We start from the raw sequence: 25,151 nt of genomic DNA, 5'->3' as shown, positions 1-25,151 counted from the left end.
GAGAGAGAGAGAGAGAGAGAGAAGGCAAGTAGAGGAGGGACAGAGGAAAGGGAGAGAGAATCCTAAGCAGGCTGCACACTATCAGCACAGAGCTAATGTGGGGCTTGATCTCACAAACCATGAGATCAGGACCCAAGCCAAAATCAAGTTGGATGTTTAACCAACTGAGCCACCCAGGCACCCCTTGCTTAACTTACTTTATATATATTGCCATGCACATAGATTCAGTATTCTGTTCTTAGCATATTTTTGAGTACCAAATATATGTAAGACCAGGAGGTACATTATATCATAGGGCACACTTCTACCTTGAACAGCTTATAATCAAATTGACAAACCAGGACATAAGGAAAGTGTGGAGTAATAGACTGATTCTCAAACTTAAAGTGCATAAAATTCCACTTGTTATACCTGTTAAAAATCAGTTTCCAAAGCCATACTTTCAGAGATTTTGACTCAGTAGCTTCAGTTTAGGGCTCTGTAATCTTAATTTTTGACAAGTTCCCCAGATTGATTCTGATTGTAGATATAATAAAAGTCTCTATTGGAGAATATTGTGGAGTGCGGACAGTGCATTTTTGTGTTACTTTGGACTCTGGTGCCATGTGACATGGGCCTGTGGTAGGAGCATGAAAGCCCAGATTCATTCAAATTATCATACTAACAGTAATAGTGAATATGGAGACAATTAAATAGAGAGATGTTAAGGAGTAGTTTTCATAGGGTTTGGTGACTGATTAGATGTGGGTGATATGGAAGAAGAAAAGGTGAAGGACGACAGTAATTTTCCTGATTTAAGTGATTCCCATTTCCTTTTAGCTCTACTACTGATTTTCTTATTTCTGCATTTCTAAAGTGAAGATAATGGTATCTAACTCATTGCATTGTTATGAAGTGTAAAAAAAATTTGGGTTCTTAATAGATACTCAATAAATACTTTCCAAAAGAAGTTTAACAACAATAGAAAGTAGCATATGGTTAGTGTTTAATGAGGGACTGGCAAACTAAGAATTAGAGAAGTACTTTAAAACTTTAAAATAATTAATTATGTTTAATAAAAAGATATATATATATATTTGTATATATAGATATATGTGTGTATATGTGACTCATTTAAGAAAGTCTTAAAAAAAGGGGATGTGCCTGGGTAGTTCAGTCAGGTAAGCATTCAACTCTTGATCTCAGCTCAAGTCTTGATTGCAGGGTCATGAGTTCAAGTGCTTTATTCACACTCTGGATGTGAAGCCTACTTAAAACAAACAAACACACAAATAAATAAAATTTAAAAAGAAAGTCTAATAGTGCTTGGAGCACCTGGTGGCTCAGTCGGTAGAATATGCAGCTCTTGGTCTCAGGGTTGTAAGTTCAAGCCCCACACACTGGTATAGAGATTAATTTAAAATAAAATCTTTAAAAAAAGTCTGATAGTGCTAAGATGCTATTTTCATTTGCCTAGTTTTTGTCGCACTTATTGGCAGCTTTTCCTCTAGTTGTCTCAACTCCATTTCCTATGTCATTAAATTTAACTTTTATTTTTCTGTTCCATCTGGACTGGCTACTCTCTAGGCCTGCTGCACAACTGTTGCCCTGTTGCCCTCTTTACATTTCCTGCAAATACCTTTTCCTTCTTTCCTGTATAAGATTTATGATTTCTGGATCTGTAACTTCATTTTCTTTCATTTAGCTCCTTGTTTGGATTCTCCAATAGCTTTTTGGAAAAGTGTGAATTTTTGAAACCTTGCATATCTGGGAAAATCTTTTCACTTAGAAGAAATTGCTTCATTGTTTCCAAATTTCCAGTTCTATTGTTGAGAAGGTTGATGCCATTCTGGTTTTCAAAATTTTCAGTATGGCCTGTTTTTTATTTCTGGGAACTTTTAAGATCTTCTTTTGTCTTTAATGTTGTGGAATTTCATGATGGTGTAATCTGATGTGGCCTTCTTTTATTTTTGCTGGGCATCTGACATACACTTTCAACCTGTAAACTCATGCCCCCCACGTGTGAAATTTTTATTTATATAATTTCTTTTATAATTTTTTTGCAGTAGTTTTCTTTGTTTTCTCTCCATATAATTCCTATTATTTATATGCCATGTCTCCTGGATTAATCCTAGATACTCCTTAATTTATCTAGGGTCTATCTCATTTTGCTATGCTCTCTGGAACATTTCCTTAATGTTACCTTCCAATTTTTTTCTTTTTTCTTTCTTCTTCTCTTCTCTTCTCTTCTTTTTTTTTCAGGTTTTATTTTTATTTAAGTAATCTCTATACTCATGACTCTGAGATCAAAAGTCGCATGCTCCTCTGTCACTCTTTTATTATATTTTTAAAATTTGGTTGTAATAATTTTAATTTCTAAGAAAGCTTGTTTTTGTTTCAGTGTTCCTTTTAAAAAAATATGATCTTGGGGTGCCTGGGTGGCTCAGTCGATTAAGTGTCGGGCTTCAGCTCAGGTCATGGTCTCTGGGTCTGTGAATTCAAGCCCTGCCTTGGGCTCTGTGCTGACATCTGAGAGCCGGGAGCCTACTTCAGATTTTATGTCTCCCTCTGTCTCTGATCCTCCCCCACTCATGCTCTGTCTCCCTCCCAAAGATGAATAAACATTAAAAAAAGTTTTTTTGGGGGGGTGCCTGGGTGGCTCAGTTGATTAAGTGGCCAACTTCAGCTCAGGTAATGATCTCACAGTTTGTGGGTTCGATTCCCATGTCAGGCTCTGTGCTGACAGCCTGGAGTCTGCTTCTGATTCTGTGCCTCCCTCTCTCTCTGCTCTCCCCCGTTCATGTTCTGTCTCTCTCTCTCTCTCTCTCTCTCTCTCAAAAGTAAATAAAACGTTAAAAAAATTTTTTTAAATAAAAAGGTTTTTTTAATATGACTTTTTTTCTCTCATAAATGCAATAGCTTAGCTTTTCTCTCATCATAGACTTTCCTATTTATTTCTTGCTGGTTTATTTGTTTTATTTTCTTTGTTTCATATTGGAGACTTTTATCAAATATATGGAAAATTTTAAGTTTTGTTCATTTTTAATAGAAGACATCAAACTAATTGGAAAGGTCAATGTGAGGGAGCAGCATTTACTGATTAGAAGGGTTCAGGGTTCATTATAGGATGATTTGGTGGTCAACTGGCTTTAAAAAAATTTTTTTTAACGTTTGTTTATTTTTGAGAGAGAGAGAGAGAGAGAGAGTGCAAGCAGAAAGGGAGACAGAGGGTTGGAAACAGGCTCTGTGCTAACAGCAGACAGCCCGATGTGGGGCTTGAACTCACAAATCATGAGATCCAACCTGAGCCGAAGTTGGATGCTTAACCGAATAAGCCATCCAGGAACCACTCAAATGGCTTTTTTATTGCAGTTACCCCTGTATTCAAAATTTACAGGTCCTTTCTCTGGGATGTTTCAGCTTATCTTTCAGTCTTTTGGGGGAGCATATAAAACACTGCCAGTGTTATGAAAAATGCATGGGGAGAGACCATTGGTTATCAATTCCCCTATCTTCTGGCAGCATCTCACCCTAGTACTCCACTATGCCTGGTTATCTGAGTCTAGTACTCCTAGTACACAGTGCCTGGTTATGGAGCCTCTTGTATTTAATTCCCCCATAGATATGGATGGGTTTATAACTACAATTTATGTAGTTTTTGATACAATTCCCTTGTTTTTGGCCCCATTCCTTAACCCTACCTTTTGTAGTACTTGGTACTTCACATTCCTGAGACTTTCTGGGGTCCTGTTTGGTTATTTGAATTGCTTCTTGTTACTTTCTCCTTCAGGGAGCCCTTTCTATGCTCTGTTTAGTCAGTTACTGCTGTTCTATCTTTGTCTTCCAACTTAAAATATTACAGCTCTGGGTTAGAGAGAGAGCCAGGGTTTGCATTTTTATTTTTTATTTTTGTTTTAGAACAATTCCAGAAATGGATGGAAGCAGAAACATCGTTAATCTCTCACCCTGTAACTGGAAGTTAGTTTTAGTTTAAAATTAAATTTTAGTTTAATTTTCCCAAGTGATGTTGTGGCTTCTTATCTTGCTGGATAGTTTCAGGTACAAACTACTGTAATGACTTTATAAAATAAATTAAGTAAATAAATAATAAATACATAAATTAAATAAATTAATTAAATTAAATAAAAATAAGTCTTAGTCACTTTGTGCTCTTCAAAAATCTGGAGTAATGTTCACAAACACACAAAAAAATGGCTTCTCTTGGCATCTTAGACAAGTTACAATTTGGCTGTACAGTCTGTTGGCATTTCAGTGCAAACAGTATTGGTTCCACTTTCCTGCCCTAAGATGCTCTGTTCTTTACATAAACAGCAGTAGAAGCAGTTGTTCTCTTCTACTCTGAGAGTGATTACCTCTTAGTGGTAAGTGGAGTGATTCATTCTCCTATACATCTTAGAGGAGAGTTTATTACTTGTGGGTGATCTAGTGTGGGGAGAGGAGAATTCTAGCAACGTGTCAGGTATTACACATTCTCAACTGGCATAAAAAGAAGCAACCTCTTCCCCCAATGCAGTTTTAAATCCTGGAAGTAACACCCCACATCTAAGACTCTGAGAAATCACATTGCTCATAACAAGGACCATGATTCATATGAACGGAACAAAATGGAATTATCAAAAATAGATTCTGTAGATTAGTCTGTAGCAAAAAATATCTTCTGACTTAGCTTATGAACTGGCTATAATCACAGGAAGGATGATTCCATTGAGGTTTTACCACCTTCTCCTCCACCTTGACTTAATAACCTTTATACTTCTCTCCTGGCACATCTTTGTAGGTCAGGGTATTTGGAAAACTGGTTTTAACATGATGCCTCGCCTCCCTCCTCTTTTTTTTCTCATAGTCTTTTAAAATGAGACTCACTTAAACATACCTTGCGTTAATTGTGCTCATTTAATTGGTCACCTTGAATTATTGAGCATTTGTCATTTTTATGCTTTCTGTATTGACCCACTATTATTTTTAGCAGTGATGATTATGATAACCTGCAGAGTGGGTTAGAAGGGCTTTACATTTGATGGAATTTGAATTCCTGCCAGAGCTATTATTTGTTTCAAATATGAGCAATATGATTCCAGTCCTTTTACCTTGGCAGTTTTCTACTTCTATTGATTTCCTGCCCCTCTAAGAGTAAAAAATTCTTTTTAGCAAGTAGTAAACAGAAAAGGGCAGTTCCAGTTTGACAACTATCACTGTATTATATATAATATTATATATACGCACACAGTATTGCATAACTGATGTTCAAGGAATTGTGTGAGATGTTTTAAGAGATCTGAAGATGAGAATTTCAGAAGCTTTCAGCTGCAAGTAACAATGACAAAGTCATCTGAAGACATTATTAAATACAAAGACATTTATTATTTTGCTAAAAAGAAATCCAGAGGAAGGCCAGTTCGAGGATTGGCTCAATGATGCCTTTTAGCTTAGCCATCATCAATGGGTTGGGTTTTTTCTTAATGCTCTAGATAGCATATCCTTATATAACCACATCTAATGACAGAAGAATGGCAGTTTTTCCTCATCTACCTTTTTTTTTGTTGAGGACTTATTTTAAGGTTATTTATTTACCTTAAATAAATAGGTAGAGAGAGAGAGAGTGTGGGGAAGGGACAGAGAAACAGGGAGAGAGGGAATCCCAAGCAGTCTCAGTGCTGTCAGAGCCCAACGTGGAGCTGGAACCCATGAACCTTACTGTGAGATCATGATCTGAGTTGAAATCAAGAGTTGGATACTTCACGGACTGAGCCACTCAGGTGTCTCTAATGATCCCTTTAAAATTGTTTAAAGAAAACTGTTCCAGATATTTTTGATTTGGAGCTGCCAAAGCTGTCCTCTCTCGTCCCAAATTTTTAGTCACAAATCTGTTCTGAGGATCTTTTTCATAAGCAGTGTTAAGGAATGTAGTATCAATTTACATAGTCTGATTTTTTTTTTCTCCAAGTAGGCTCCACACCTAGCATGGAGCCCATTGCAGGCCTTGAACTCACAACCTGGAGATCAAGACCTAAGCTGAGATCAAGAGTCAGACACTTAGCCAACTGAGCCACCCAGGTGTCCCTACATAATGTGATTTTAGGTGATGTTCTCTTTCACCATAATGCTCTTGCCCTTCCATCTTTACATTCTCATTCATCCTTTAATGAGAGCTAAAAATAATGCGTTCCATTTATTTCATTTATTCAGCAAATATCTCTTGCATCCTTACCATGTCAAGCACTCTGCAAGTGTGGGGGATACAAGACATGAGCTCTGACCTCCTGGAGTTTACAGTGAGATGGAGGAACACTGACAATGAATAATAACAAGTGATAAAGAAGAATAAGGTACAAGCAGAGGACAGGCAAGGGTATTTACCCTGTTGGTGGGGATGGAGCAGACAGAGAAGTCTTCTTGAAGACTTTTAAAAGGTCACACCTAAAGGATGAGTAGGAATTGGAGAGAAAGGGAGGGGAGAGTGTTTAAGAAAGGAGAAGAGTGCATAGGAAATCACGGAGTAGAAAGTGTTGTTGAAAGCACTCTGGAAAAAGTCCTCTTTAATTCCTCCTCCTCCTAAGTAACTCTCTATTTGATGAATCCCATAGCACTTAATACACAATTTTTAGACCATAAGATCTCTGGAGGCAAAACATGACTTATACGGAGTACTGGATAAATATGAGTGCAACTTCAGAGGAGAGTAAGGCTGTGTATGTGTCAATGCAAAATGCTAGCTTAAAACATTGAAACAGCTGAAGGAAGATGTGGATTATACCATATCTCTCTTTGAAATGATAAGAAAAGCATCACCTGTTGAAGTGACTACAGGGACCAGTGAAACAGGGAGGAATTGATTCATAAAGTTCTGGAGGAAGTACAAAGTAATTATAGCTCCAATTCTCAGATGTTACTTTAAAAACTATTTCAGGAAATATAATGAAAACTTGGTACCCATCAGGAAGAAAAAAGAGCCACTCACTTATGTTTGTAAGAGGCTTATTTTTTTGAATATTCTCTTGGTGTGGGCTGCTTTTGGTGTTTGCCAGGGTTCTGGGTTACTGGTAGGGAGGGCCTAACCAGACCTGACAAGCTATTTTTAAAATCAAATATTAAAAACCCCACAAATGTCCATGTTGTGACCTAGGTTTTTACCATTTCATTTTTTTTTAATTTCTTTTTTTTCCCATACATTTTGGATGCATGTTCCAAAATCGTTTTGCCACTTGGCTGTGAGGAACCAAAAGTGAGTAAAATTTGGTAGGGAAGGAGGTTTGGGGATTAGGCTATTGTCTTGATAGGCCAGAGTAGACAATATTTTAAGTTCCTATGAGAAAGCTCCCCTTCATTTATGCCTCTCCTTAATTCTAGTTCAGCAATTCACCCCTGAGTTTTAAGATGGTACTTGTTTGATCATGTAAGATTTTATTTCATTATTAACTTGGGAAGTATTTTTTATAGTCTTTTCTTTAAAGTAATCTCTACTCCCAATGTTGGGCTTGGGCTCATGAGTTGAGATCAAGAGTCGCATGCTCTATTGAATGAGTCAGCCAGGTTGTCATGCTCCAATTTTTTTAATACTAGTTTTTTTTAAAGTGTCTTCTTCAAGGACAGAGATTACATTTTTGGATGCTGTCCCATAGTGTAGTGAGGAGTGGATGCTGAATTCTTTAATTTGGTGATTCTTAACCTTTTATTTATTTTTTATTAATATATTTTATTTTTAAAGTTTGAAATTAACAGAAAAACTGAGCAGTCACCATATAAACTCTCCTTCCCTATTTACCTTTATTGTTACTATCTTATGTTAATATGAAACATTTGTTATAATTAATGAACCAATACTGATACACTGTAATTAATTAAAGTCCATATTTATTCAGGTTTTTTTTTTTAGTTTTTGCCTAAAGTCCTTTTTCTCTCCCAGGCACCCATTCAGCTTAAAGACCTATGCTGAGTTGTCCTATTACTTATATCTATATTAAATTTAGTTGTCATGTCTCCTGAGGTTCTTCCTGGCTGTGACATTAACCTTCATTTTTTGAATCATAAACTGGGTTGAAAATCTGATGAAAGCTATGGATCCTCTCCACAGAAAAATGCAGCTGCGTCAGATATCTAATTTAAGGGAGGTCCACACATAATCGATTCAGAAATCTTGCTTTAGATAATCTTTAGAATAAAATATCCCCTCCCTCACACTCAGGCTCAAGGTCAGGCTCTACCTCTACTTTGTTGTGTGACCTTTTTGCATAGCTGTTTTCCTACTTGGACCTCAGTTTCACCATCTGTTAAATGAAGGGTTTGATTTACATGATGTCTAAATCCTTTTCTAGCACAGTGCAAGGTGGACGTCATCTACTATTGTCAACATCAGAGGAACAAAGGCTGTTAACAGACCAAGCCAGGTCAGGTCAAGGAAGTGGAATGGCTTATCAATAATGAGGCTGCAAAGGTTCAATGGGGAAAAAGAGCTAACCTAGGTTCCACTTTACGGCTTCGAGAATTTTGTAAGTCATTTCCTTCCTCTGAGCTTCAATTTCCTCATCTGCAAAAATGTGGAGGCTCTGCTTCTGGTAGTTATGAAACTCCTGGGAGCAACAGTGGAGAATGTACCTAGTAATATATCGTGTGAGGAATTATGATAAGAAAGAAATGGAAAAGGTGGGTGGATGCACAGGTGAAAGGAAGATTCAAGGAATACGAGGCAGGGCTGAGAGTTCTGGAAAAGAGAAACATAGTAGACACCTTAGGCAACTCACACCACACGCACAGTGCTGGGGTCAAGTCAACCTAGGTGCCGGCCCCGCCTTCTCCCTCCCCACCTTTCCCCTCCCCTCCGGCTGCGATGCGCCACACTTCGCATGGCAGTCACCGTGCGTCGCTTTCCGTCGCGCAAGTAGCGCGCGCGTTCTCGCGCCGCCACCTCACAGCCAGGTCTGCCCGCCCTTGGCCTCTTCCGATTGGTTCTCATATTAGTGACGTAATGCTCCTTAGTCTACCCCCGTCACTTCCCCAGGGTTCCGCCCCGCCCCTCCTTCTTCCGACTCGCGTGGCAACCTAACCTGCCCTGGTCTCCGCTGCGCTTTAGGAGCCCGCAGAGCAGGCTAAACCAGGAAGGCGCTGTCTTGTGGCGCGCACGCGCACGCACGCACGCTGGCGGTCCCAGGGGCGGCACGCTCGCGCCCGGGCTCGCCGCGCGCAGCGCCAGAGGCTCGCGCACTCAGCAGGTTGGGCTGCGGCGGCGGCAGCTGTGGCAGCTGAGGCGCTGCGCGTGAGAGGTCCCAGACGCGTCTGCGGCTCTGGTTTTGCTACCTTCCTCTTCTCTTACCCCAGTCTTGGTGCCGGATGCTGAGAAGGGATCGGCGCTAGCCTTGGGAACTGAGAGCACACCCCTGGCTGCTTCCGACACCGCCATCCTTCCCTTCCCAGCCGCGGGCCTCTCTCGGTGCTAGGCGACTCTGCGGGGAGGCGGCGGCGACGGCTGCCTGTCTGTGGAGAGGAATCCTGCTCTCCAGTCTTGCTCTGCCGCCGGGCCCTGCAGGGTCCGAGAGACCTCGGCGCCGGTCCTTCCTCTCACCTTTTTCGTCAACCGATTGGAGCAGCGTCGGTCCGAGAGGTCTCTGGGCTGAGGCGGCGGCAGCTCCTTCGGCTTCATCATGTCCGCGGGCGGAGACTTCGGGAATCCGCTGAGGAAATTCAAGCTGGTGTTCCTGGGGGAGCAGAGCGGTGAGTGCGCGGCTCCCCCACTCCTGGCAGCTGGCCGCGGCTCCCCGCACCGCCCCCAGTGCTGCCCTTCTGTCCGCGAAGGCTCTCTACCGGCCTCGCGTTTACGCTCCGTGCTAGCCCCCAGCCCTGCCTGGTGTTCGCTGACCCCTGTTAGCCCTCGCTCCTCCTCGTCCTGATCCGTCGGTCAGATTTTTGACCCTTCCGTCCCCGGTTCTGACGTCTCCTTTCCCCCAGCAGCCGGGGCCTCTCCCGTCGGTCTGCGGCCCCCCCCCCCCCGCCCCAGGCTCCGCGTCCTCACCCCGCCCAACCCCAGCCTACTGTCCATCCCTTTCTTCCTGCGTCTCCGTCGTCTCACCAACCGTAGCCCCCTTCCTTGAGCCCCACCCTTATCTTTGCTTTTAGCCCAGTTCGTCAGCTCTATGAAGGCCCACCCTGGGAAGCCCCACTCCGGGGGACCGATCCTCTTCAACCTTGGACTAGGAGGGTGGGGGGATTAGGGCGTTGTTTTCCCTAGAGGCTTGGCCCTGGGATATGCGGATCTTGTGGGACGTGGGAAATGGGGTGTCGTAGAAATTCTTGGATGGTTTTCACTTGGGTGGGGAATTAGTTTGGAGGATGTATGTCTGAATTGGAGGCGACTTGAGGATGGAGTGGTTGGGGAGTGAGGGGTGGCGGCGGCAGTGGTGATTTTTGTTTCTTGGGTTAGGCTGTGGCTTGTTGGAAAACCTCATTTTCTTCTCATGACTTTGATCCCTGGCAATTCTTCTGGCACTGTTGATGCTTTGCCGATCTCTGCCAGATGCTATGTCATGATCGTTTTACTTGAAAATTTTCACCTCTCACCTCTCCTTTTTCTCCTTTCAACACGAAGCAGTGTCTGATTCTCTTTATGGTGGTGCAGACGGGAATTACCTGGGAAATGTTAATTATTCCATTTCTTCTGTTTTCAATTATATATAAATATATTTAGGATTCCTGCGAGAGAAGGCCTGAGAATAATGAACATCTTTGTTTTGTAGGATTTCCTTAGGGGTTAGGGAGTAATGGAGTAGAGTAGAATAGATTCATCATCTAGTTATCTAAATTAGATTTCAATTTGTAATGCCGTTTCGGCTAAATGACCCTTTTTTGCTTAGTACTCCATAATATATGATGAGTGGAATGATCTTACCTGGTCAGGCTTCTGCTGTCGCTTACTTTATGTTATATACAAGATCCTGATTTTGTGGTGGCTTTCTCCAAAATAACTTCTTGTGATTCCAATTTTATGCTGAATTATGAAACTTGGCACTCAGCAATTTAGAGATTGTCATCCTTTTTTGTTTTTCTCACATTTTTCATGACCATCTTTAAAATTCAGACAGACATGGAGAGGTTAGTTCCTCTTAAATCATCATTTAGTTACCTGCTAGGTACCGTAGGTTAGGCTGTAGAGAAGAAAATTTCTTGTGATTGGAAAGCAGATAACTGATATAAATTCAGAACTTTCACAACTACCTTGAACTGTTTATACTAATATATATGGCATTGAATTAGATTGTTAGTTGGAAAATTGGTTCCAGTTGGAGCTGAGAAATCACTTTTCTCTTTTCATTTATAATCTTTACCCCTTCCCTCTTTATCAAGGAAAAATACAGTCTCCTCTTTGCTTATGAATTTTCGTGAAGCATGATAAACTTGTTTCTTTAAGTAACTTGGCAAGACCATGAGGGTGATTGCAGTGTAGGTGTTTTATGGCAATTTCAGGACAATGCCATGCGTATAATATAGTGTATTGATCATTATTGATAAATAGGATTTAAAGTGCTTATTGGGCACTCTAGGGATGTTATTGCCGGCTTTATGTTGTGATGCAGAACTATTTAGTTTGCATGAAGAATCCATTAATCTCTGTCCTAGGAAGATTTTGTTATGAGTAGAGATCATAAGTTCAATATCTGAAGGTTTCCTTTGAATTCCTTGAGTATTTATGTTTTCTATTTCACATTCCAGAGTTTCAAGGCTTCTCATTTTTAACTTTCTTTAAGTCTAATAACCTCTCTGCAGTTCCTGAAATCATCGTAGATTCTTTTTAATAGACTATTTTTTAGAACAGAGATTTACAGAAAAACTGAGATTGTGCAGAAGGTTTCCATATAGCCCCACCCAGTTTCCCCAGTATTCCTCAGTATTCTTAACATCTTAAATGTCCATTTGTTATAATGAAGTAATATTGATGTTTTATTATTCACTAAAGTCCATAGTTTATTTAGATTTCTTTTTATCTTTTTTGTTTTAGCATTCAGTTCAGGATACCACATTACATTTAGTTGTTAGTGTTTCTTTAGGCTCCTCTTAGATATTTTTAAGGGATTGTATTTACATGCTTTTTAATTCTGTGGAACTGTGAGGTTAATTATCTTTTAAGGTTACTGTAATGCTAGGCAATGCCATCTGATAGCTTTGACAATGAAAGATTGATCTCTTTTTTTCCTGGGCAGTGTCTGTAGTTTTCTTATGCATTAGTAAAGGTTTGTAGCGCCCTGTCATCTTGATGTAACTCTTCATGAATTATTTATTTTTAGGTTTTACAGTTCCACAATTCAGCTTTCAAAAACTAATCTGTGGCAAAGCGTTTACCACATTTATAAATCTTATTTGTGTGTGTGTGTTTGTGTGTGTGTGTGCGTGTGCCTGTTACCCACAGCAGAATGTAAGTCCCCTGAAGATTAAAACTTATTTTTTTGTTCATTGTATCCCCAATGTCTAGCATAGCGCCAGGCTTGTAGGTACTCAGATATTTGGTGAATGAATGATGGTTGAATCTACTAGGAATCAAAGCTATTAGCCTGTATTAGTTTTTGCTGTGGTGGACTCTACGTTTTTTTCCTTAAGCACTTAATAGTTTAACAACAACATTTTATATTTACATTATTTGTATGCAGGGATACTCCAGATGCTTGGGGTTGGGGAGCAGGGAACCTGCTCTTTTTTATAGTTCTTGCCATTTTGCTAAAATAATAATAATACCAGGATTTTGCATTTTTGGGGGGCAGGTTGAGCAAAATTAGTTTTGTTTAGTTAAAGCTATTGTTAAATTATTTGTTATTAGCATAGAACCTAAAAGTATGTCAAATGATATTAAAGATGTGTTCATGGAACTGATTTGGAGTTAAGTAGACTTCTGTTTAGCTTATCAAAAATTAAGCTTTTGTGCTCTGTAATGAAGATGAGTTGTTTCAGTATATGAAGCTTCAGAGCAAGTTAATGATATTAGTCTTGGTAATCTTTCTAACAACTCTTAGGGTTTCTTTATATTGTGGTAGTATATATGGTTTAAGAAAGGAATGCTGAACTATACAATTTAAAGTGGAAGTTTCTTTGAGAAATCTTTTTGCTACCTCTGGCTACTGTCTTGAAATGCTGAGGCACTTTTAGGAATGCCCTTAATGGTTTATAGTGGAAGATATTACTTACAAACAAATGTTACAAAATTGGGTTACAAATTAGGAAATATAATCTCAGGTAGAAGCACATACCTGGCCTAGTGCTACTTATTTTTTCACTCTATGTTTCTCTTTTTACATCAGTTCTTTTGAATTACAAAATGCTAGAATAGGGAAAATGTGTCTGAACTGAAACTGAACAGTTTAGGTCGGCTAAATCAATGATCTTAAACTTTTTCTTCTCAAGATAACTATTATCTGTTATGCTTTTACAAATTGTTCAGGCCCCTAAAGAACTTTGTTTAGGGGTGCCTGGGTGGCTCAGTCGGTTAAGCCTCCAGCTTCGGCTCAGGTCAGATCTCACGTTCGTGGGCCCCGCGTCAGGCTCTGTGCCGACAGCTAGCTCAGAGCCTGGAGCCTGCTTCCAGTTCTGTGTCTCCTTCTCTCTCTGCCCCTCCCCGTCTCATGCTCTGTCTCTCTCTGTATTAAAAATAAATAAAACATTAAGAAAATATATTAAAAAAAAAGAACTTTGTTTACATGGTTTATATCAATATTTATTATATTGAAATTAAACAAAAACTTAAAATATTTAATTTATTTAAATGTAATAGTATTGAACTCATTACGTGAAAGAACTATTTTGCAAACAAAAATTTAGTGAAAGAGTGGCATTGTTTTGCAAATTTGCAAATCTCTTTAATGTCTTTGACTCACTAGAAGATATCTGGATTCTCAGATCCTTCTGCATTCAATCTGTTGTAATATCACATGTCATATAGACTCTGGGAAACTACACTGTACAAAAGTGAAAAGAGCCAAATAACAATATTATGAAAATGATTTGTCTCCCAGGAGGGTTTTGGATCTGTCTCTGAAGGGTCCTGGAAATCCTGGCAGTCAGTAGACCACACTTTGAGAACTGCTGGATTAGATGATGTTAAGCCATTTGTTCCATGGAGCTTCATACTGCAAGTTAGGACAGTCAAGGAGAATGTTTTCCATATCTGGTTTTAGAGCCTTTAAGCTAAACAATAGAGCTAGTGATTAAGAGAACAGAGTCTAGATTTCATATTTTAGCACTGGCTACTGGCTTTGGACTAATTATTTGGCCTCTTTGTGCTTCAATTTCCTTCTCTATAAAATAAAGGTAATAGAAACTATAATATAGAGTTATTGTGAAGATTAAATTAGTTACTGTGATGCATTTAGTGCTCGGTAACTATTTAAAAAAAATTTTTTTAATGGTTATTTTTGAGAGAGAGAGAAAGAGACAGAACGTGAGCAGGAGAGGGGCAGAGAGAGACACACACAGAATCTGAAGCAGGCTTCAGGCTGTGAGCTGTCAGCACAGAGCCTGACCTTGAACCCACAAACCAAATCCATGAACTGTAAGAGCTGAAGTTGGACACTTAACCAACTGAGCCACCCAGGCACTCCATGTTGTTAACTATTTTAGTTTAACAAATGTGCATGTAAAACTACTCTGTCAGGAGCATAAGCTTAATAAATTCACATTTTATCAGGAAAGAAATACTATATGTAATACCTAAAACAATAAAGTATAATAAGTGCAGCTGCTTAAAAAAAATAGAGTTAAAAGGTATAAAGAAGTGACAGGAACATGGAGTGTCAGGGAAAACACATTATAAATGAATAATACTTTTAGCTGAAATTCTTGAATTAAGGCATTCCAGAATTCCAGAGACTTTGAGAATTCATTTAATCCATTTCTCTTAGGGCTTTAAACTGGATCACTTACCCCCCCTTTATTTTTAATAGGTAGTACAAACATAAAAAGATGTACTCTGAGAAGACTTACTACCACCCTTGTTCTGGTAACTCCTTTCCCTAATCCACCCCCTCCTCCCTTAGTAATTGTATGTATTTTTTTCTTATGTATGTTCTGATATTTCTTTATGTAATTACAAGCAAATATGAATATAATTTCTTATTTTCTCTTATATGAGATGTCTCAGACTCTACTCCACATCTTTTTACTTAACAGTATATCCTAGAGATCTTTCCATATTGTTTGTAAATATGAAAACAGCTTCTCATTTCTGTTTTTTTGTTTTTCAGTAAAATTTTTGTAAGGGACATCTGGCTGTCTCAGTCAGAGGAGATTCGGACTTTCAGTTCATCTCAGAGTCATGAGTTCAAGTCCAACATTGGGTGTACAGATAACTTAAATAAAACATCCAAAAATATTTTTTTATATTTTTATTTTATTTTATTATAGTTTTAGGGTTTTCTGGGTGGCTCAGTTAGTTAAGCATCTGACCTAATTTTGGTTCAGGTCATGATCTCACGGATTGTGAGATCGAGCCCCGCATCAGGCTCTGTGCTCCAGTGCAGACCCTGTTGGGATTCTGTCTCTTTCCCTCTCTCTCTGCCCCTCCCCAGCTCACTCGCTCGCTCTCTCTCTTTCTCAAAATAAATACTTAAAAAAAATAGAAGAGTTTTATATTGACAGAAAAATTGCAGAGGCAATGCAGGGAGTCTCCATATATTCCACACTAGTTTTCTCTGTAATTAACATTTTATTTTACATTTTCACAATTAATGAACCAGTATAGATACATTATTAACCAAACTTGATATTTTACTTAAATTTCTTTAGTTTTATCTAAAGTCTTTTCTGTTCCAGGATTCCACCAAGGATACCACATTTGATTTGTTATTAGTTCTCCTTATCCTGTTGTTTTTAGCTATGACAATTAAATTGGACCACTCTTAAGTTGCTTCATTTATAGAAATCTCCAAGATAACACATTTTATAATTTTTTAAAAGTTTATTGATTTAAGAGACAGAGAGTGAGCACATGAGCAGGGGAGGGGCAGAGAATGGAGGGGGGTCAGAGAATCCCAAGCAAGCTCTGAACTGCCAGTGCAGAGCCCAATGCAGGGCGTGAACTCAGGAACTGGGAGATCATGACCTGAGCCAAAGTCAGATGCCTAACCAACTGAGCCCCGAAGGTGCCCCTGTAATTTTTAATATCAAGTTTTCCTGTTCTGAAATTTTCAAATCTATTTCTGTGTTATGTTGTTAAGCTCTTGTCCTTGGGGAAGCAATATTTAGTGATATAGACAGCTCCAAAGACAATCAGACTTTGGCTCTAATCCTGACACTGGTATTCTTAATGTTATCTTGGAAAGTTTATTTAACTTTGCTAAACTTTTTTTCCATTTCTTATATGGCAACACTAACCTGATAGGGTTGTTTTTTCTATCCTCTACTTAATAAATATCATACGTTTTGGTTAGGTCAGTATTTAATTTATATGGTATTGTATTAGGTAAATGGTATTCACAGCTGAGTCATGACGTATACTGATTACTTATACTTTTTTTGTATATTTTTTTCCTTTGTTTAATTTATATATCATGAATTGTCCCCAAACTTTATCCACAATGTAGATCACTTCTCTGTGTATAAGAATGCATCAAGTTTTCCTCAGAAGAAATTATATTCATTTAATTTGAAGACCTCTTGAGAACTTCTCTTCTAGAACCTTCTGACCTAATATATAGTAGTTACCACCCCCACGATCAGTGCTCAGCTCTCAACTTGACATCTACCTTTGACATCATTTTGAGGATTTTCTTGTCTCTTGTAGATGGATAAAAACAATAGATGGATACATTGTTTCTCAGATTACATTTTCCTTTTTTTTATTGGTTTACTGTCTCATGTGGTTGAACATACACTACTCTCCATTTGGTGGTTTCTTAATAAATGAAACATGGGAGGAAATTTTTTTGAGACCTGTGTGTCTGAAAATGTATTTGGACAGCTTTTACACTGAAAGTTTGGTGGAGTTTAGAATTTTAGGTTGGATATATTCTTCCTAAAGAATTTCAAAGACATTAATATATAGCCTTGTAGATTCTTAGCGTTGCCTTTCTGACTCTTGGCCTTTTGATCTTCCATACTGATATGTCTGTTTTCATTTTATGTGCTGAATAATAGATATTTCTTTCAAACTAGAAACTTAACGTTCTTAGTTTTCAGGAAATTTTAACTAGTATGATATCCTCTTCTCCATTTTTGGTTCCCTCTTCAATTATTAGACCTCTTGGATTGATCTTCTGATTTTGTCTGGTTTTGTATCTTATCTTTTTCTTTAAGAAAAATTTTTTTAAAGTATGTTTATTTTTGAGAGAGACGTAGAGACAGAGGGTTAGTGGGGTAGGGGTACAGAGAGAGGGAGACACAGAATCTGAAGCAGGAGCCAGGCTCTGAGCTGCCAGCACAGAGCCCAATGCAGGGCTCTAACCCACGAACTGTGAGATCATTACTTGAGCCGAAGTGTGGCGCCCAACCGACTAAGCCATCCAGGCACCCCTTGTCTTTTCTTTTTCTTTATGTTTCTGTTTTAATTCTCAAAAGATTTTTTTTTAGCTTTATTCAATCCTATTTTATTTCTGTCATTTTAATTTCAAAGAGTTCTTTTTTGTTTTCTGAATGTTCTTTGTAGCATCTTTTTGATTCTAATTTCTTTGGTTTTTAAAGTTTTTATTTATTTATGTTGAGAGAACACATGTATGTGTATGTGTATGCGAGTGAGCAAAGAATGAAGAGAGAGAGAGAGAGAGAGACACGCAGAGAGGGAGAGAGAGAGAGAGAGAGAGAGAGAATGAGAATCCCAAGCAGGCTCTGTACTGTGAGTGCAGAGCCCAACCTGGGCCTCGATCCCACGAACCATGAGATCATGACCTGTCCCGAAATCAAGAATCACTCGCTTAACTGACTGAGCCACAGAGGAGTCTCTCCAGTATCTTTTATTATTTTGAGGATATTAATGAGATGTATTTCCTCTTCCCAATACTCAGTTTTTTGTTAATTGTTACTACCTCTGTTTATTTTAATTCTTGTTTGATGTGGTCCTCAAAAAACAAGTAATTCTTGGCTATCCTCCTATGTGAGCACCTGGGTGGCTCAGTCGGTTTAGCTGCCGGCTTCGGCTCGGGTCATGATCTCACAATTCGTGGGTTCGAGCCCTGCGTCGGGCTCTGTGCTGACAGCTGGCTCGGAGCCTGGAGCCTGCTTAAGATTCTGTGTCTCCCTCTCTCTCTGACCCTCCCCTGCTCGCGCTGTCTCTCTCTGTCTCTCAAAAATAAATAAAAGACATAAAAAAATTTATAAAAGTTGACCACTAAAAGCTTGATTTTAAGCACTTGTGTGTGTTTATGGAGCTTCTCTGTAGGATGATCTGGCTGAATTCTTTTGGGGGGGGGTGTTTGGTCCTTGAAGTCTTTTTTTTGTTCAACAGATTTGTAAAGAATTATCCAATGTCTTGCTGGATGGAGTAAGCTTAGTTCCCAGCTTTCTTGGTGCTGAATGCAAAGAAAATTTGACGATAACATAGAGTAATGAACTTAATTTCCTTGTTTTTAGTACTATTTGTATTCTAGCCCTCACTGTTTCTTTTATTCCCCAGTGCAGAAGCTCTCTATTTTCCTTTCTCATAGAATAATCCTCTAATCTTCTGGTGAGGTAGGAGAGGGACCTGGCTGTGTGAAACAGAGGAGGAGACTTTTGTCTGTTCGTTTTGTTTTTAGCAATACCTTTATTTATTTATTTATTTTATTAATGCTTTTTATTTATTTTTGAGAGACAGAGAGAGACAGTGCGAACAGGGGAGGGTCACAGAGAAAGAGGAAGATATAGAATCTGAAGCAGGCTCCAGGCTCTGAGCTAGCTGTTAGCACAGAGCCCGATGTGGGGCTCGAATCCATGAACTGTGAGATCATGACCTGAGCGGAAGCCGGATGCTTAACCGACTGAGCCACCCAGGCGCCCTAGCAATACCTTTATACTTATTTCTAGATATGCTTGGTGCCAGCAATTCTTGAGCCATTTGGGGGTTCTCTGCACAAATCAGATTGTTTCTCAGCTTTCCCCATTGTCAGTTTAAAGTTGATCTTTATAGACCCTCTTCAGTCAATTACCACTTTTCCATTTACTTTCTACCTTCTAACTTGGATGATAAAGATTTTCTGAGAACCAACACTTTTAGATGTTCAGAATTGCTTAGGGTTTTCAGTTTCTCTTTTTTTCGTTTTTCCTTTTATAAAATTAAAACCAACTCATTTGTACCCATGTTTATAGTAGCATTCCAGTAGCCAAAAGATAGAAGCAACTCCATTTGTCAGTGGATACATGGATAAACAAAATGTGTTATATACATACAATGAAATGTTAACCAGCCTTAAAAAAGAAAGGAAGTTATGATAAATGCTACAACATGAATATTGATGACATTATGCTAAGTGAAATAAGCCAGTTACTAAAAGACAAATATTGTAGGATTCTTCAAATTACTGATAATAAGCATTATCAGTACTGTCATTGTGAGATAGTATGAACCATGCCCAGACACCCCAGTAGATTTCTCTTTGAGATGAAGTCCAAATTCTTCTTCTTGGATTAAAAACTGTCATAATTTGGCTTCTACTCTCTTATCTCTGATATTATATCTAATATTCATCTTTGCCCTTTATTGTTGTACAGATTACAAAAAAGGTGTTTTAATCATCATCAAGGTGTTACGTACTATGCAGAATACATGTCTTCCATTCTTAGAATAATAGAATTAACCTAAAGATCATTTATCCAGATGCTCATGGTGTGCCAGGCATGGAGGTAGGTCCTGGGGGATATAGTTATTAATAAATCAGATATTCTCTATTCTCTTCTTGCTTATAGTCTGACAATAAATTAGATTTAAACTTTTACATTGCTCTGGACCTTCTGTTCTTGGGCCTCTTCTTTAGTCCATCCTTTAAATTAATAGAATGAATTTTATAAAAATGCAAATTGGTAACTTTCTTATCTTAAAAACATTATGAATATACTGAATTATATACTTAACAATGGTAAATTTATGCTACGTATAGTTTATCACAATAAAAATATTTCAAAAACTCAAACCCTCACATTTGTAGGTTTATTTATTTGGTCACTTTTATTTGTTTTTTATTATTTTTAAATGTTTGTTTATTTTTGAGAGAGATGGAGTGTGAGCAGGGGAGGGCCAGAGAGAGAGAGGGAGACACAGAACTCAAAGAAGGCTTCCAGCTCCAGGCTCCGTGTGTCAGCACATCAGGCTTGAACTCACAAATTGTGAGATCATGACCTGAGCCAAAGGCAGATACTTAACCAACTAAGCTACCCAGGTGCCCCTGTTTTGTCACTTTTGGAATAAAGTCAACCTTGAAAATAAAACAGCCAGTTATTTCACCAGCAAAATGGGTTTATTTGGAATAGCAGAGGAATACCAACCAGATCAGGACAAGGAAGCAAGCCATCATGAACCATTGGCATCTCTGGAGAACAAATGAGAGATAATGTTCTTTTATAGATGAAGGGAAATTGGGGAGGGAGGCACAAAAAGTCCATTGGAGTAAACTAAGAGTTTGAAGCTTAGTGATTTTTTTGTTGGCTGAGTTGTGATAGTCTCTTATTGGTTGGGCTGTTGCTAGGCAAGGAGGAAATCTTTCTTTATCCTTCTGGGGTAATAAAGTAGTCTTCTCCCAGTTGGGATTGCAAGGTAAATCTCTTCCTGGTGGGACTGCAAAGGGCTGCAGTGAATGGTATGGCATGAGAACTCCCCCTTCTCGTCTCATGGCTCCATTTTAAATGAGATTTCTGTTATGTTTCCCCCCTTAGATAAAGATATTCTAAAAGCATCACTGGTCAAGAGTCAGGTTTTCTGTATTTAATGCTTTTGTCTTTTGGTGCCATGAAAGATGACCTTTCCCCCATTTTGTATTCTACATTGGAGGGAAAGTGCATAGCAGTTGGAAACCCTTTAAGGCCACATTTGAGAAACAAAATTTAGGTGGGAGAACTCTTAGACATTTCGTATCTAAAGTCTTTATCTTTTCAGGGTCATAAATGTTAGAGAAAATCTTGAAGGACTGAGTTAGCATCACCCTATTGGGTATGTCATTTCTGTAAAGATTCAACATGTGACAGGTACAAGACTTAATAATTATGCAAAGCAGAATCAAAAGTCTGTGGAAAATACAGTTTGATTGTTCTAAAGTAGGAGCCCAGAGTTGAAGATAACCAGGTACATCGGTCAAAAGACCAGGGGTCATTAGGTGAAATTTATTTATTCATCTGTCATGTGATTCAACTCTTGGAAATCTTTCAGGACACCAGTTGGTGTGCAGGTCCAGTCAGGCTTTGGCGCTTCCTTTAAATGTGACACATGAATCCAAGAGTCTGTCTGTTTCTTTGAGTTTGGTGGCACAAGGGTTGGTTAATGGTATCTGATAAGGGCCTTTCCAGTGGGGTTGAAGAGAATCTTCCTAGAGATGTCTTTTCCAATAGATGAACTTTCTAGGTTAGAGATAAGGTGTCTGATGCTTTCATCATCCAGGACTGCACTGTGGAGATTGTCCTACCAAAATATGCTCTGTGGATTTAATTAGGCTTTTTTCAAGATTGAAATATATTCCCTTTTATCAGCTGGGTCAAAGGAAGTAGGGGCTAGGTGCATTGTGTATGCTACTACAAGGAGAACAAAATTCTCATTGAACTTATGGAGATACATATATTATCATGAAAATCAAGAATATTTAATAAGAGTTTCAGAATTCTGAAAAGATCAGGTAGGGAGAAAAAAAGAAACGCTTCAGTCTTGGAGCACCTGAGTGGCTTAGTTGGTGGAGCATACAACTCTTGATCTTGGGGTTGTGAGTTTGAGCTCCATTTAGGGTGTAGAGATTACTTCTATATAAAATCTTTAAAAAAAATGTTCCAGTCTCAGTTGCAAAGATACATTTTATGAAATTCCTCTAAGTTATACCTTGCTTAAAGAAGAGGAGGGGAAATAAGGGTCCTTTAAATTTAGGAAAAAAAGACATTAGAGTCATCAGTGTTCCATAAGAGTTTTAGAAATTCATACTGAATTCAGTGTTATGATTTTCAAGTTATCAAAACCTGTATTCTAGAGTACTTATAAAATTTCTTTTTCATGAGTCATAACCATTTTATAAAAAATGTTCATCAGAGTAAAACAATAACTTTAATGACAGGAGACTTTAAAATGGCCACAAAGATCTGATGAGAGTTCATTACAGATACCAAAAAAAAATTTGTTGCAATTAACAAGTACATTTATTTTTGTGATGTACATTTTATTTTATTTTTTAAAGTAGGCTTCACATCCAGCATGGAACGCAACATGGGGCTTGAACTCATGATGATGAGATCAAGACCTGAGCTGAGATCAAGAATTGGACTCTTAACCAATGGAGCTACCCAGGCGCCCCTGTGATGTACATTTTATTTTATTTTATTTATTTATTTTTTGTGTATGATGTACATTTTTTAAATGATAACTGATAACATTATATTAGGACATATCAGGATTTTAAGAATTTTGTATAATTTTTGAAACACTTATTTTAACATACACCTTTTACAAATACAGCATAAAGAAGGTTTAGTATTCTTATTTGACAATTTCTCATGTAATTTAACTTAACAAGCCTAACTGGTGTAACATCCCTCTGTAGGGAGAGAGAACATATCCTTTCAGATACTCCAAGGGTGCTCTGGAAATTCTCAAAGTTAGCTCAAGGTCAAAAACATCACTTGGAATTTAAATTTTGGGGAGGCACCTGGTTGGCTCAGTCAGTTAAGCATCCAATTCTTGATTTTTGGCTCAGGTCATGATCCCAGAGTTGTGGGATCAAGCCCCAAGTTAGGCTCCTTGCTGAACATGGAGTCTGCTTAAGATTTTCTCTCTCTTCTGCCCTTCTCCCTAGCTCGTGCTCTCTCTCTCTCTACAAATAAAACATTAAAAAAAAACTAAATATTTGGAAGCTTGTCAACAATATTGAAAGATTTTGGACACTTGGCTAAATAGGATCACAGAAAATTATGAAACAATACTTAAGTATCTAATTAACCAAAGTGGAAAAACATTTAAAGGACACATATAGAAGAATGCATAGCCACAAAAACTTTAGTTCTTTTTGAACAGAGAATACTTGGTTTTCTAAGTAATCAAAGATATGATAAAGACAAAACACAGCATCTCTGTTTCCCAGGTGGACTACAGAGCAGTAAAGAAACTGTTTACAATTTATTAAGAACAACTAAAAATCTAAGAAAAAAAATTTTTAACAAAAGAATCCATTCTACTTTTTCACCAGGGTACTTTTGATATTAAAATTGCTGTAAAAATAATAAAATTTATTTTTAGATAAATGCATTTTGATCTTCACTTGATTACATGCATGATTCCTCTCTCAGGATTTCTTTCCTGCAAACTTACAACTTTCTGTATTTATTTTAGTTTGTCTCTTATACTTTCCCTTTCTAAAATAACCAGCTTTACATTAGGACAAAATAACTTTTTTTTCCCCGTCAACACTGTGCACTTCCATTCCTCATACCTTCTTTTACTAAAAACATTCATTCTGTTTCCTCGCAATACTTGTCATATACAGTTGTTTTCTTTTGTCTTAACTGTTTTTTAGTAGTTTACATATATTAATTGGAATTCTTAACTCTTAGAATATTTAATTCTTATATATTCACTTATTAAATACTTATTTATTTTGAGAGTGTGCAAGCAAGGGAGGGGCAGCGACAGAGAAGAGAATCCCAAGCAGGCCCTGCACTGTCAGTGCAGAGCCTGGTGTAGGGCTTGATTGCAGGAACCGTGAGATTCTTAGCTGAGCAGAAATCAAGAGTCATACACTTAATCGACTGAGCCACCCAGGCATCCTGTCAGCACAGAGTCTGATGCGGGGCTCGAACCCATTGAGATCATGACCTGAGCCAAAGCCGGACACCTAACCGACTGAGCCACCCGGGTGCTCCTGAAGATTTTATTTTTAATCTATACTTAATGTGGAGCTTGAACTCATAATGCCAAGATCAAGATTCATATTCTCCATTGACTGAGCCAGCCAGGTGCCCCACTCTAGGATCCTTACTTCTCATTGAAAACTAAGAAGTAAGCAATCATAGACTGGCAAATTTACAAATACATTTTATAATTTCTAGAAACGTGTGTGTTCTCAGCATGGTCTAGAATGTGTTCACTAATACAACCAATTATCTTTAGTTTCCCTATAAGAAAAAGCCAAAAATGGACGAGTCTATGTTTAGTAATTAATGTTGTAGCATTTTATTGTGTTTAGAAAATGATCCCAATAAAGTAATGAAATTTCATCATTTAATTTAACTTGGCAAAACTCAAGTTTTGAGTTGGTACCAGAAAAGATTTAGGAAAAGCTATTCCTTTTTTTTTTTTTAAAGCATACATGCTATAAAGAAATTATTTCATCTAAAAACTCTTATCCCGTTGTCATCCCTCTATCTAAATAATTTCGTACCCAACAATTATGTTTAGGTTACCTTCCATGAGACAAAGTCAGCCATTGTCTCAAGTGAATTTCTTACTGACAAATTTCACAACAGTGATAACATGAACTTACTTGACTAATAAACCCTGGTAGTATAAAAGTTGTATGTTTGCATTATATTTAGTGTTTATAACTCTGAGACATGTCTGAATTAAATCAACAGACTTAAACTAGATTTATCAAAGATTATGCCAGATATGTGAACTTGAGAAACATTTTGGTTAGTTCACTTAATTTTTATAAACACTTATTTTTCCTTTTTAAAAATTTTTTCTTTTGGTCTTTATTTTATTTTGAGAGAGAGAGAGAGACACGGAGAGTGAGGGGGAGGGGCAGAAAGAGAGAGGGAGACACAGAATGTGAAGCAGGCTCCAGGCTTTGGACTGTCAGCACAGAGCCTGATGTGAGGCTTGAACCCACGGACTGTGAGATCATGACCTGAGCCTAAGTCGGACGCTAAGACAGATAGTTTTGGGGTGCCTGGGTGGCTCAGTTGGTTAAGTGTCCGACTTTGGCTCTGGTCATGATCTCACAGTTTGTGGGTTCAGGCCCCGCGTCAGGCTCTGTGCTGACAGCTCAGAGCCTGGAGCCTACTTGGGATTCTGTGTCTCCCTCTCTCTCTGC

The 25,151-nt window shown here is 38.3% G+C and overlaps 1 protein-coding gene across 2 annotated transcripts in view; it reads left to right on the top strand.

Annotated features, from left to right (window-relative positions):
• The first annotated feature begins 9,077 nt into the window (after positions 1-9,077).
• The window catches only part of RAB6A (RAB6A, member RAS oncogene family), a 78,065-nt gene continuing 61,991 nt past the window's right edge, over positions 9,078-25,151 (top strand). Inside the window, exon 1 of one of the 2 annotated variants that reach the window (XM_029957064.1) lies at positions 9,078-9,705. In XM_029957064.1, coding sequence (XP_029812924.1) covers positions 9,636-9,705 — 70 coding nt within the window. In that variant the 5' untranslated portion in view covers positions 9,078-9,635. The remainder of the gene's footprint in view (positions 9,706-25,151) is intronic. The other variant, XM_029957063.1, reaches the window with a different exon arrangement.

This window comes from Suricata suricatta, chromosome 11, assembly GCF_006229205.1.
Source record: "Suricata suricatta isolate VVHF042 chromosome 11, meerkat_22Aug2017_6uvM2_HiC, whole genome shotgun sequence".
NCBI lineage: Eukaryota > Metazoa > Chordata > Mammalia > Carnivora > Herpestidae > Suricata > Suricata suricatta.
Note: the sequence above shows the minus strand (reverse complement) of the source record. Positions and strands in the feature narration are given on the sequence as shown.